Raw genomic sequence first — 14,408 nt, 5'->3', positions numbered from 1 at the left:
CAGTGGTATTTCATCGTGTTTCAACAAATTTAAAATGTCACTTTCGATAGCAAGAATACTGAGGTTTACCAGTCTCTGTTGGCTCATCGTGGTTCTCGTGTGATTTTTAATCAACTTAAGTTTTGAAAATGACCTTTCACCGCTACAATTCATGACCATCAATGAAAGATAGATTCTCAGAGCAATTTCGGTATTAGGGAAAGTGTCCTTCAGCTGAACAGCAAAATTCAGTCAGAGAAACAGCATGGGAAACGCAATCACTTCAACGTTACATGCTAAAAATGTTGTGGATCACAATTACAACAGTTTTTGTAAATTTTAGGATACTCTAAATGTGGGGGGCCCCAACTGTGGGGGGCCGGGCACGTGCCCCTGTTCCCGCCCTTAATCGCTAGTGCCGGACTGTACCCAGCTAGGGTACGTATCGGCAGTACCTGGGGACATAGACCCTCTCAGCAATAATGTGTCCAGCCAAAAAGGAGCCAAGATTAGGCAACCTTAAAACAGAAATATAGTGTGTCTTAGGCAAGCACAAACTGTTCAGTAAGTAGTAAAAACAGTTTTACAATCAGCAAACTGATAACAATAAATATATTTACCAAATAATATTACCAATATAATGTGTCACAACCATGAAATATACATATTTTCGCACTAATCTCACCGAAATTTAACGGAAATTCACTAACCTCAATTGATGTCCATGATGAAAGTGACAAAGCCCAGTATCTCCACGTAACTGAAACCTTGCTTGAAATAACTACAATCAGCTTATTTTCTATATAAAACAGCATATTATTACTAGTTTCAGACTGGCCTCATAACATATAGGAATATTAAATAGACTGTAACGAAAGAAGAGAGGCTAACGTTGATCAAATTGACAGATCAACACTGCATTGCAGATTGCAGTGGAAAACGTTTATATTTTACTACTTACTACATACTATATGTCGGATACGTACGTGTTAGTCTCGAATGTTCAGCGTATACAGCGGGAGTATAACTATGTAATGACATTCTGTAAGTAATTGATCACTGCGGTTAATTGTGCTTCCTTCTCGTTGCGTCTTCGCTGTGCTATCTGAGCACGTGTTGTTGTTGCTGGTATGTGTTTTTTCAGTGAGTCCTGGTTCGGTGGCTTAATGCTCTTCATTCTGCGTAGCTGTCTTTAGCATTAGGTACCGCACCTCGTTGACTGATGACACATCCTTGTGCTCATAAAGTGCACAACAGACACGCTCCAACCACTGGACACATCTGCGGGACATCAACTTCATTGCCAATCCCATAAATGCTTGAGCATAACCTATGGTCTTCTGCAGCAAATTAAATGCCATCTGTTTCGCTTACCGATAAAAGAGGCTATATATATATATATATATACATATATATCTATATATCTATATAGTATATAGCTTATCAAAAAATGTATTATATTTACATGGTCATGTTATCAGTGAAATTCAAACGTTGTGTCTCACCTTAATCCTGTTTTGAAGAGAGAGAATAAGAAGTCACTCGATATGTGAGGCACATACACCATATACCATTTCACTTATACTTTATGCATTTAATTTGTGCACGTGCTGTCTTTGTTTATATTTTTTAAAGTTCTTTTTGAAATTGAAATGTTTTGAAGTTATGGATTTATCTTACTTGAAGCTGATTCGCTACGCAGCTATATCTACCAATTATTCCTGGCAATAACTTTTTCAAAAAATGCAGCTAACCTTGAAGAAATTGATCCACCATGACAGTGTTGACCGTTTGCAATAAGCCTACCAAAATTCTATTCTGTTCTAAATTTTCGTTAGTGCTTTCTTTACGCTGTTTTACTTATACGCGATTAATATATTAGGAACCATTATTTGTTGTCAGACAAAATCCAGTGTGAATTGATTGGACAAGGGATCAGAAAGGTTCATCTTAAAACTACTTTCTTACATGCACATGCATTCCAACAGTGGCGTCGTATGGTGTGCATTATCATAACATGTTCTCTATGTTCTGTATTGTATACTGTACTGCATGTTTACAGCTACATATTATTATTTCTGTTGATTATGAATATTGTATATCGAGCTTTTATGTTTATCTTTTATATGGCTGTAATTAATATATACTTTAATATTATTTGAATTATTTGAGTGTTTGAAGAATGTGTAAAGCAAATAAATTGTGATTTTCATAATGCCTGATCACACCTGATTTCCTGTTGACTTTCCAAAGATGACACCTCTTTCACCAGCTAAAGCAGTTTGCAAGTCAGCTAGGTGTCAATTCTCTGTCCCAGGGTCCATGCGTACAGTACGTGACGTACCTAGATTGCATTAGATTTGTATTGTAAAATAGCATTTACACAGCAGCTGAAATTGAATGGGAATTCAGCAATATTTTCAAGCCCGCCTCTCGCTACGACGTACGCGTGCTTGGTCGCCCAGCGGTCCTGCTCTATTGCTCCGTGCTGGCTGCGGAGGTGGTGCGCCAAATTGAGATGTCGGCTGAGACGATAGGGGGCACAGGCCGGCGTGCGGAACTCACACCGAGCAACGGGGCACCTGAAGGTTTCCACCCGCTGCTCGTGATACTCCGCCTGATGCTCCGCGACGTGGTACGTGGGCAGGGAGCATGCCCTGCACCATGCCCACTGGCCCGCGGGACACGCATCCGCGGCGACGATAATACCACTGTCGAATGAGGTGCTCTGCGGTCCCACGCCCGCTCTCGCCGAGGCGGCAGAAGGCGACGCACGCCTTACCACCCTGCCCTGGTTCGCCGTTTCCTGAGAGGTGGTGCGGGTCGCGGAAGGATCCGGTCTAGCCGGGGTGCCCTTCTCCAGGCGGGTAAGCACTACTCTTGCCGACTCACCTCTCGGCAATCTTCGTGGTGGTGGCGGCGATTCCGGCACGTTCGGCGGTGACACTGCCGACGGCGAGGCGAGCAGTGCGTCGGTGTCTATGGCCTCCAGCCCTCCCCAGCTTGACGGACTCTCTGCTGCGGCTAGCTCCATCTCTTCCTCCATGGTACTTTGTGGTGGTGTCGGCGAAATGCGGGGTATATATACCATTTCACCGCCGGCCCCGCGAGGTCCCGTGGTCAGGTGACCAACCGGGATCCTCGCCAAGGCCACCACAACCCTGCCGAGATTCCCGCCGAGGCCAAGTGCTTCTGTGGCCTGGCGACCCGGTGGGTGATAACGTCGCCTGCTTCCATGTCATGGCGACTCCGCGCACCTGCCGAGGTCAAGGGATTCCCTGTCCCGGCCTCGACGAGCGGTGACGTCGCCTGCTTCCATGTTCTGGCCAATGGGTTAGTGCCTGTGTGCCTATCCGCCAGCGGTCACCTGAGTGTGAGTCAACTCAGTTGATGGCTGGAAATAGAGATTCACTGGAGGGGTGAGGTATATGTGATACAGCCATCATGCAGATACTTACCTACTGACAAGCAGTACTACATGCCCACCCCGCCGAGCTTGCGGCATCCGTGAGTCCCACCAGCTATTTTCGTGCCCACCGAAGTAAGCTGCTACCAGCCACGGCCCCCCGCACATGCGAAATGAGAAATCACCTGTACACAGTACATACGTGCTCAAACTCCATGCATACGGGTACCGTGCATGCGAAATGAGCAATTTGTGGGGGGCCCGGGGCACGTGCCCCTGTTGCCCCGCCCTTAATCCGCTAGTGCCGGACTGTACCCAGCTAGGGTACGTATCGGCAGTACCCTGGGGGACATAGACCCTCTCAGCAATAGTGTGCTCCAGCCAAAAAGGAGCCAAGATTAGGCAACCTTAAAACAGAAATATAGTGTGTCTTAGGCAAGCACAAACTGTTCAGTAAGTAGTAAAAACAGTTTTACAATCAGCAAACTTGATAACAATAAATATTTTTTACCAAATAATATTACCAATAATATGTGTCACAACCATGAAATATACATATTTTCGCACTAATCTCACCGAAATTTAACGGAAATTCACTAACCTCAATTGATGTCCATGATGAAAAGTGACAAAGCCCAGTATCTCCACGTAACTGAAACCTTGCTTGAAATAACTTACAATCAGCTTATTTTATATATAAAACAGCATATTATTACTAGTTTCAGACTGGCCTCATAACATATAGGAATATTATAATAGACTGTAACGAAGAAGGAGAGAGGCTAACGTTGATCAAATTGACAGATCAACACTGCATTGCAGATTGCAGTGGAAAACGTTTATATTTTACTACTTACTACATACTATATGTCGGAATACGTACGTGTTAGTCTCGAATGTTCAGCGTATACAGCGGGAGTATAACTATGTAATGACATGTCTGTAAGTAATGATCACTGCGGTTAATTGTGCTTCCTTCTCGTTGCGTCTTCGCTGTGCTATCTGAGCACGTTGTTGTTGCTGTATGTGTTTTTTCAGTGAGTCCTGGTTCGGTGGCTTAATGCTCTTCATTCTGGTAGCTGTCTTTAGCATTAGGTACCGCACCTCGTTGACTGATGACACATCCTTGTGCTCATAAAGTGCACACAAGACACGCTCCAAACCACTGGACACATCTGCGGGGACATCAACTTCATTGCCAATCTCCATAAATGCTTGAGCATAACCTGTGGTCTTCTGCAGCAAATTAAATGCCATCTGTTTCGCTTTACCATAAAACGAGCTGACCGAATCACATCCTGTGAAAGCATGGAAGCTAATAAGTGCATCTGTCAGCTCATCCCCAAGTTGCTGTTGCACTGCTCTTACATCTATGGTTCTTGCCTTATTTTCCTTGCCTGTATAGAAGTAGAGTGGAGAACTTATCTGTCGTGACAGAGCTACAGCCAAAACAAAGATATCTGTGTCTGGAGACCGAATAATGGCATGAGTACTGCTAGTAGTGTCAGCGATGTATTTTGCGTGCAATAACATGCGTGTATCAGCCTCTTCGTGGTCACAACACAATGCCTCAACTTGCGTACGCATCACAGTTCCATTTGTATCCGCAGCAATCAGATGGCATTTATCGACGTGTGCAACAACTAACTGAATGCCATTGAGTTGCTCTGCATTGTATTTCTGCCACTCTGTAATTAGGAAGTTGATCCACTGTTTCGGTGTGTTCTGGTCTGGTCTTGTTATATTAACTCTTTGTGATCCACTTGCAGCCCTCCTTGTCCTCTCTGCGTTCTTGATACTATGCTCTGGATATGTGTCGGTGACAAAATGAATGCACGATGACTGGTTTTGGTAACACAAATTGAGTAGCTGATTCATGATTTTTGCAGCAACTTCACCAACGATCTTTGACATATTCTTGGTATTCATCTGCTGAGGGAGTGCCATGCCATCAACGATCCAAATGCCGCCTTTTGGAGGCTGACATGGTTCTATCTCAGACACAGTTTTATCTGATGGAGGAGACAAATCTTCTAGGATGTGAAGAAGTCTTGCTATTTTTGTTTTCATCAAGCATCCATCGTTTTTGGCTAATGCTAGTTGCAATGGGCCGCGAAAATAGGTCATCATGTTTCGCAAATCAATTTTCCCTGTTTTCTCCATTATAACAGATCTCTGTCACTCTTCAGTACCACTTCTTTTCCATTGACTCTTGATACAGATCTATTCGCCAAATTGCTGAAGGTTATCAGTTTTGACTTGGGCAGCGTGTCTTGAATGGATTTATCATTGCTTTGCAGTCGCTCTTGACAGTAGCTTGTAAAAGCTGCATCTCCTTTAGCTTCTGCTACCATCAGATCTGTGGAAACATCTGATGTTGCCACAACACCAGAAGTTAGATGAACAATCTCACTACATGTACATGTAACATATTAAAATGGATTGGCGAGGCTCGTAACGGTTTCCATGATGCGCTGCACATCTTCCTTATCTCTTTTCATGCGACCTTCTGTCAGATCTTTACGTAATGCAGCTCGCTGCCCTTTTCCTGCCATCTCCTCGCACTGTCTCATGATTGCTGCTCTTTCATGGTGTCCCACTGTCCACCTGCCGACGGCTCCTTTATTCACGGTGAACCTTTTAATCCCCCTCTTGTCTTTTAATCTCTGTTCACTGTTTGCTCTATGGTTTGGTCACATGGAACTCCCGCAAAACCATACGCATCCTGCCGTTGCACTGCAAAGTTTTCGTCTGAATTCCGTGTGAATGTCTGGATGAGTACGAGTCAGCCCATGCATCTCCATCCAGTAGATGAGTAAGTATCGGGAGTAATTGGTCCGATTGTAGCTGAACATCCACGGCAACATTGCTCTGATGGCTGCTAGATGTAAGTCCCAGTTTCCTTCTCTAGTTGCTCTTGTGAATTGCAATAGTGTGTCGACCATGTCTAAATATGAACACCAAAAAGCAAATGGTCTACTCGTCTTCTTCTTCTCTTTGACATATTCGTCATACGCTTTCATCAGCTTATCAAATTCATCAGTGTCCAGTTTATCTGCATAGATTTCGCTTGGGAATTAATTTTGCAGTCTCCCGATGAAATCTCTGTAGACTTTAGCCTCATCCTTTGTTACTGAATTCCTGAATGATTGCCAACGGAGTAGTTGAAGCGCTTCAGGCATCAGTTTGTGGCATCTGATACTTCTGTTGTAATGTCTCCCATTCATAACTCCATTTGCTGAACCAGCAGCAAGCACTTCCGACTCTATTAGGATATCCTCAAGACCCTCATCTCTGAACCTTGTACCAATGCAAGCGAGTAAAGTCATAGCTGTGTGAAATGCACCCAATCTTAGCACAATTCTTTCCATGAAGAGAGGTGTTTGCCATCTGACTGACTGTGCTTTGGCATATATGGCTTGGTCCACAACTACCACGACAGAGCCTAACTTCAGCGAATCTGCAATCTTGATGCTTCTGTGCAAGATTGTGTTAACTGCATTCATTTCAGTTGGTGATGCATCTATTACGGGCAGATATGCAATGGTAGCCTTCGTGGGAACAAGCGTGTTCAGCATCTGGTTATAACCAGTCCATCCCGGCAGCAGACGACCACCAGCTGAAGCTGAAGACTTGATTATAAATTAACCATCATCTGATTTTCTTGCTCGGATGACTGGTGCGGCATGCTGGGTCTTCTCTAGCTTTGTGTTGGAACCAAGACTGCTTGGACTTGCCTTCTTCTTCCCAAAAAATGGTACAAGCCTTTCTTCAGGAGCCTGTAGAGTGCGCTATCTGGTCTTTTTTACTGTCTCTTGCCTGTCGTCTGTTGAGTCTATGGGACGAAAAATTGCAGCTGGTCTGTGCTGAATGGCAATGCCATTAGTATTGTGTGTTGTGCCCCTTTCTGAGAGTGTCTCCTCACCGAACTGTTATTGTCTCACACAAGTGTTGTAAAAACACTTTCTTGGAGGCATGACGGCAACTTCGATCCACCAGTACAGATTTCCTGCTTGGCCAATGCAGTGTCATGTTCCAGTGCCGAAGTATGAGACGTTGCATGTCCGAAACCATTAAGAAGACCAAACAGTTTGGCTCAGCCGGTGAGATGTCGAACAGCCATGGCAAGGGGGTGTGTTTTTGCATTGGTTTTCTTTCCTTTGAAGCTAAGTATATCACATCTTGAGATATCGAAAGGATGCGACGATATTTGTCTTCAGACACATGTACAAATTCGTCGTCTGTGGGTTCTTCTGACACACCTGTCATCCATGCAAGAAAATTATAGTTTTATTGGTACAATACTCTCAGCTTTGTCTTGATTAAGATGATTAAGATGAAATAAATTTGGTGGTCATGGCATGGTCTCCTTCGGAATGTCATCTATCTCTTTCTTGAGCACAAGGGCAGATGTGTAGCGTTCGCTTAGATTTGCCTCCGAGTCCCTGGCTCTTGGCAGGAAAAAGCTGTCCTCTTCAGAGTCGGTGTCTGTGTCAAACCGATCTGATGGCTCATCAATGCACGCTCTGTCATCTGCAAAAAGTGAGTCTGTTGATTAATTAATCTCGGTCATTAATAAAGAAAATTTTACTTTCATTCCTGCTCTTGGGCTGCACAAAGCGAAGTGAAGGGTACAGATTTTGAAGACACCGCTTTATATTGTAGGTTTTGTATGAGGCAATATCCTTACGCTCAACATCTTTTACAGTTTTGACCAATTTTCTTTTCAATGTGATGAGCTCCAAAACCTTCTTGTCAGCTATTAGTTTGTCTTCTCTTACATCTTTGCAAAACTTGTTGAAAGACAAACGGTACAATCTGTCTGGCTGAGATTGCTTGTGATTTGGGTGCCTCTTTAGCCTGTTTTCCCTGTGCCCAATGCGCAGGAGAAGGCAATAGAGAATCGATCTGGCACCTAATCTGTCGGCCATTGAGTAGCTCACTTGGCGAAAATCCTTTCGCTAAAGTTGTACGTCGGTACTGCATCAGGAATTGCTGCAGGGCAACTTTTGGTGCCAGCGTCGACTTCCTGAGTCCTTGCTTGAAAGTCTGGACCAGGCGTTCTGCAGCTCCATTCGTGGCTGGGTGATAAGGGGCTCCTGTTAAGTGAGTGATGCCTCGTTCGCGACACCAAGCCTGGAACTCCTCCGACATGAACGTAGTGGCATTGTCGGTCACAATCGTGTGTGGATATCCGAAGTGAGCGAAGTCTTGTTCCAGTAGCCCAGCTAGCAAAAGTATGTCGGCCCAACACTGGCCCAATGTCGACATTTGCCGGTCAGGACACCGGCCCGAGGTCGGCACCCGATATCGGCCCGACGTTGGCCAATGTTGGCCGAGGTCTACCCTATATCGGACCGACATCTTTCTGCTCATCGGCATGCAAACGGTCCGATATCGGCAACCCCGGCTGAACATCGGCTGGACACCGGCCATTTGTTTGGGGGTGGGGTGGGGATTGGGGCGATCGGGTTCACTTCTGTGACCCTGGACTCTGATTAACTGACCCATAGGCCACTAAAAACTTGGGTCTGTAAGGGGTTTGTGCTGGTCTGTGAGGTGTTAAAAGCCCCAGCCAGAATTTCTGATTTAAATCGAATCTGAAATCCTATAGCTGCCTTTAACCCCTTACGAACGAGCACAAACCCTTTACTGACCCATGTTTCAGTGGCCCGTGGTCTGAAAGATATGACAAAATTTCAAGATCAATACACAGAATTTCTTTTGGTATTTTGTATAAAGAAAATTGAACTTGACCCTTTTCATATCTATCTGTTTACAATCAAATCAAACAAACAAAAAAAAAACCTTATTTAGAATAATTACTCGCTATTTATTATTTATTACAACCATGTAGATGTAATTCAAAAACTTTCAGTGGAATATATTCATCCCAACAAGTGTACATGCATTGTAGACAAAAAACAGCGAGTGTTTCAGACATGTCAGAATAAAGTTTAAGGCAGAACATTTTGCTTCTCACATGGCACACTTTCCAATATACTCGATTCTGATTTGGTTAGAATACCCAAATACATATTCATCACTTCGTTAACCAATCAAATTAAAATTAATAGCAATCACGAACAAGTCAAGTCTACAAGTCAACTCAAGAACTTAGATATGTTAGAAATACTATCCGTAACTGTAAACCGTGAAACTTATTCAGTGCTAAAAGTTTGCAAATGGCGACCGGCAAAATTCTGTGTTTACATGTACATTACTGCAGAAATTTGAGACCTGAAATATTGTCAAGTTTGCTCTTAACAGTGCATGTGCGAAAATAAAACACTCCCAAAATTTCAAGGTTTACGTTAGCATTGGCCATTGCTTTTTAGACAAAAATAATTGCATGTACTAGTATATAGAATATAAATTTTCCCACTTTTTACTCTCCAAAAATAACCACATTCAGTTTTAAGTTCATACCATATCCAGTACAGTACTGCAAATCTTGAAAGTCGAGGAGATGCAAAACAATTCGCATAACTAATAAGTAAGTTACTTAAAGATATATTTCTCCAATACTGTATTTTCGTGAACCTAATATTTTCCCAAGTTTCGCGGTAGGGGGTCAAAATTTTAATGTTAGTGGCGTGAAAATTATTAATCTAATGGTTTTCTCATTGGAAACACCATCTTTTCGCAGAAATTAATGGTAGTGAAGTCTTAATCCAATAATTAAATAATGAAAGTCTTAATCCACATCTGAAGTGTCAGAGACTGGTGGCAGACCAGCAGCAGCAGGTGGCGCACCAGCAGCGGCAGGTAGAGCAGCAGCGGCCGTACGTTCACGACGTCTATTGCGGCCACCGTCTCGGTCAGATGAACCAGTCAGCCATTTCCCCACAAGCATATCGATTTCCTTCAGAGTAACACTCTCGAACTGTTTGGTTTTGCTGATGGTCTCTGCAATAGAAGAAAATAAACTTGAGAATTAAAAAACTTCGGTGAGCAGAAGTGGGTGTCAAGGCACTTGTACTCCAGCCTTCTTCAGAATTCATACTTACTGCAGATTATAGAATACAGCTTCAGAGCTTTGAAACTCTTCTTCTTTCCTTTCCCATGCAGCGTGTAGTTGCAGCTTATTGCTGGCTTCATTAGCGCATTCAAAATTCTTGTGAGGGCATCACCCAGATTGTGACCGCCAATTGAGCAGAGGAACTTCAACTATGGAGAAATAAATTCATGTAATAGTGTTAGCTCGGAAATACAATGGCACAATTGAAAGAATGGTCAACATTAATTTCCAATTATTTCGGAAATATGCTCAGACTTCTCCTGGTTGCATGTCAGTGCCATATTTGGCTTTAGTTCCCATGCTCCTCATTCTGGCGAACCCGTTTTCACCAGAAATACTTAAAATTAATCTAACACATAATTTGGGTATGGGATTAGGCCCACAGTAATTAGTGGCACATGTATAATACTGAGCACATCTATCAGCTCTACCTCTACCTCAAGGGTGTGTACATGTAGTATAACGATCACTGGCTCAAAACAATATAAACATTCATAAACATTTGTACTTACAACTTTCTTCCTCATCTTGCGATCATTTAACTCCCTCTCCAATGCCATCAGTTGATCATTATCATTCAGAGGGAACATTTGTTCCTCTACATCCGAATGATCATCATCAGTCCTATTCTGTGCAACATGCACTTGCGTGACCATTTTCTTCAAATAGGCAAGTTCCCTCTTCATGTCTTCGAAGTAGGTGAAGAACCTGGCTGAAATAAATAGTCCGAATAATTACTGTATTCGAAGATGATATTTCACGGTGCAACTAAAAATATTAACAGGACATGCTATAGAGGGAATGAAATGAAAGAACATAATAAATCCCCAATTTTTTTTTAAATGTTGTTACGCTGATTTGCCTAACGCATGCCTGTACATGTCCGCATTCTGTTGAACCTGATCACAATGGCGTACATGTAGCGATATATCAAATAGATCCTTCAAAGAGCGTAAATAAAATGGCTATTTCGATACGATCACGAAACTAACCAGTCTAGATGCTGCTTTGAGCGAAGACTGGCAAGCCAATGCCCCTGGGACTGACAAATGCTGTCCTTAGGGCGGTGTCCTGATTACAGACATGACAGAGGTCACACATCACAGAGGTCAAGTTGTAAAGAAAAGACCCATTTGGGGCCAAAATGCTGTTCCTAATACATTTTGTAATAGTGAGGGTGTCTTGCTAACAGAGGTGTCCGCTGATGGAGGTTCCAATTTCATTGTAGTTTGAATTCGATTCATCTTATGATCCCTTATCTCTGTTAAAGGGATATTGCTGTCCTGTGAACCAACCAACCTCGAGTCAATAAACCTTGTCTGCAGACTGCGTATTGCAATGTCCCAGAAGTGTTCTCAATAGAGTGGTTGTGTTGTACCAGGCCTTTTAGTCAATTCTGATTGCCATCAAAGCCATTATTGCTCAGGTCTGGGTAAGAGTAAAAACAAATTAAAAGACAAGGTGTACTCACCAACAGTTGCAGCATCCATTGTTATACTGGTACTGCCCCTCTCAATCTCGTGACTCGGTTGCCTGAAGCCCACACCAAGTTCTCTGCATACAGAATCGCTTGCTGCAAGATAATAAATATATTTTAAGAAGGATACACTGTTGAGCATTCTCTTTATCATATTTCTCTCTCTTCCATTTCAGCCCAGCTTATAATGATTATGAATCTGAAACAATGAGAAGTTACACTCGAAATCTCCTCCTTTGCTTTATGTAGCGGTCATCCAGGCCTTTCAATTGCATGGTTTTCCCAACGGTCTGTAAACATGGGTGTAGGACTTGTTTCCATGCCCTAAATTCATCATGGGCCGAGATATTTCAAACTATCAAGTTTGAGATATCGATATCACCATGACACAGGATCAAGTGAATTTCTGTCAAACTACTTGAAGTCCTGGGATGAAAAAATGTCGAATCTTGACCCTCCCAGATTTTTCTGAGCCTCGAATGCCTGACCAGGGGGGGGGGACATGGTTTCGATATTGACTGCTGTATTGCATAGACAGTATTACAATGTCGTGTCTGATGCAATTTAATGCAGAATTCAGAGAAAACAAGATGCCAGGATCAGATGTGTTTATATCAGCAGCCTGAGCAAGAAAAGTTCTAAACCACCTGTTTTCAAACTCACCTGAAGGTGAACTAAACTGCGCACTCAACTGCCCTGAACTTCTTGGCATATTCACATTGTGTTGCTTCCTGACACTGGATGTGGAAAATGACACTGGGGCTGAAAAGAAAGGCAGAAAAAAATATTGTTAATGAGGAGTGTCTCGTGTCGTAATAGTGCTGGGCTGGCACAACCAAGTTCACGGAGGTCTTTTGAGAGCACCACAAATCTTAAAATGTGCAGACAGTAATCCTAGAATGTTTTCGGTACATCCCATGACCGCCACTCTATGCAGAGACCGGGATGTACCTGAATCAGCTCGGACCACTTGGTAAATGCCCAAATTCATGTATGGGTTTATTATGCCCTGCAAACAAATGGGTAGGGGTCAAAGCTGACTACAATATTATACATTGCACAGGTAGGCTGTTTCAGTCCTGACATGTAGGGTTCATGATAATCAATCATAGCAACTCAGGGACATTCATTTTCATAACACATGCCAAGACCTTTTTGTGATGTCGGTGACTGATCTCCCACCTCAAAATCTGACTGCATTCTACCTTCTAAGAAAAAAGAATTGTAGGACATACTTATTATTTCTGTCCTCCGAGGTGGGTTTGGAAGGTTTGGGGACCGCATCGGTGATTTTTGAGAATCCAAAAAGTTCGAGGCTCCTTGGGTTGGACTTTGACGACGGTTGCTAGGTGTTTTTCCTTTTCTTGGTGACCTACGCATTACGAATGGTTGGGTCTCTTCCTCATGTTCTGACATATCTGACTCCTCCATTCTGCCCCATTCCATATTTGTGTACTTCTTTGGTGACCTGGATCAAAAAAGAAAGAATAAATTCACTCAAACTCTTATATCTATGTACAGAGCTGCCAACCCAGTCTATCATTATCAGGAACTATTTCAATTTGCACTACTTTTCCTTTTTTCACATTCAGTGTTTTTGACCAAAGCAAAAATAGAACTTCTCATGATTTTTGCAATCTTTGGTATTTCTGATGGCTTATTGAAGGACAATTTTGGTGACTTTCTATTTTACAAATTCTGAAAATGTCAGAACTACAACCATGCAAGTCCTGAATGTTGGATTTGAAGGACCCACATACATGAACAGAATTCATTACATTTGTAACCACTCACTCTCTTCGTCTCTTTGGCAGCTGCCTCTGTCCGCTCCGATTCTGATTCGACTCCGCCTCAGACTCTGTGTGGCTTTCTATGGATGAAAGCACACATCCATCCCTCCTCCTCGCAAGGGCGTTGGTCCAAACATCTGAGGACAAATCAAGGTGTTTGTTAAAAATATTGCCAGAGCAGAGGTGCATGTATTGTACATGGACTGGACATACATTGTATGATGCCTATTGGGAGAAAGGGGAAGCTTCCGTTGATTTCAAGACATGCAAGAGAGCTTTTGCCGCTGCCAAGTCGGAACTTTTGGTGTCTACAAAAAAATACATGATAATGAATTGGGTCAAGATGTAATATAGTAATACTAATAAGGATAGGACGGCATTATTCACACCGATGTAACGGGTGTAATTGCCAGCGGTGAGGGTTTGCCAAAAAAGATACTAGTACGCTACTTCAACATATCTTAAGTGTGACCCCTAACCAGATAATAAACATGAAGTGTTACTTTATGGCCTTATTATCTTTACTCCTACAGGGTTTCCATGTGTTAGCTGGCCTCCATACAATGACCAGAAAAATGATGTGGCGGCAATGAAGAAGGAGGTCCCGTCAGACGACTGGGTTGCCTATCCAGTAGTTAGCATACTTTATAAAACAAGTAAGTTTGATTGCTATTATTATTTATCTGTCCTTTTTAATTTTATCTCACTATGTTGAGCTTGCGTATTTGTTATTTT

At 42.8% G+C, this 14,408-nt stretch overlaps 1 protein-coding gene across 3 annotated transcripts; it reads right to left on the bottom strand.

The window, feature by feature from the left end:
* Nucleotides 1-9,197: 9,197 nt before the first annotated feature.
* LOC106820897 lies at nucleotides 9,198-14,207 on the bottom strand. Of its 3 annotated transcripts, none has more exons than XM_014825493.1 (7): nucleotides 13,678-14,207; nucleotides 13,119-13,351; nucleotides 12,547-12,645; nucleotides 11,878-11,979; nucleotides 10,919-11,118; nucleotides 10,396-10,555; nucleotides 9,198-10,294 (listed from the first exon to the last, which is right to left on the bottom strand). In XM_014825493.1, the coding sequence occupies exons 1-7, from the start codon at nucleotides 13,860-13,862 to the stop codon at nucleotides 10,083-10,085; spliced, it is 1,191 nt and encodes a 396-aa protein (XP_014680979.1). In that variant the 5' UTR covers nucleotides 13,863-14,207; the 3' UTR covers nucleotides 9,198-10,082. The 3 variants fall into 3 exon arrangements, with proteins under 3 accessions (XP_014680979.1, XP_014680980.1, XP_014680981.1); XM_014825494.1 differs by having other exon boundaries at nucleotides 10,154-10,314; XM_014825495.1 differs by lacking the exon at nucleotides 10,396-10,555 and having other exon boundaries at nucleotides 10,154-10,294.
* Between the last annotated feature and the right edge of the window lie 201 nt (nucleotides 14,208-14,408).

The sequence above is a fragment of the Priapulus caudatus genome, unplaced genomic scaffold, assembly GCF_000485595.1.
Source record: "Priapulus caudatus unplaced genomic scaffold, Priapulus_caudatus-5.0.1 Scaffold51, whole genome shotgun sequence".
Lineage (NCBI taxonomy): Eukaryota > Metazoa > Priapulida > Priapulimorpha > Priapulimorphida > Priapulidae > Priapulus > Priapulus caudatus.
The sequence above is the reverse complement of the archived record's forward strand: the minus strand, read 5'-3'. Positions and strand labels throughout refer to the sequence as shown.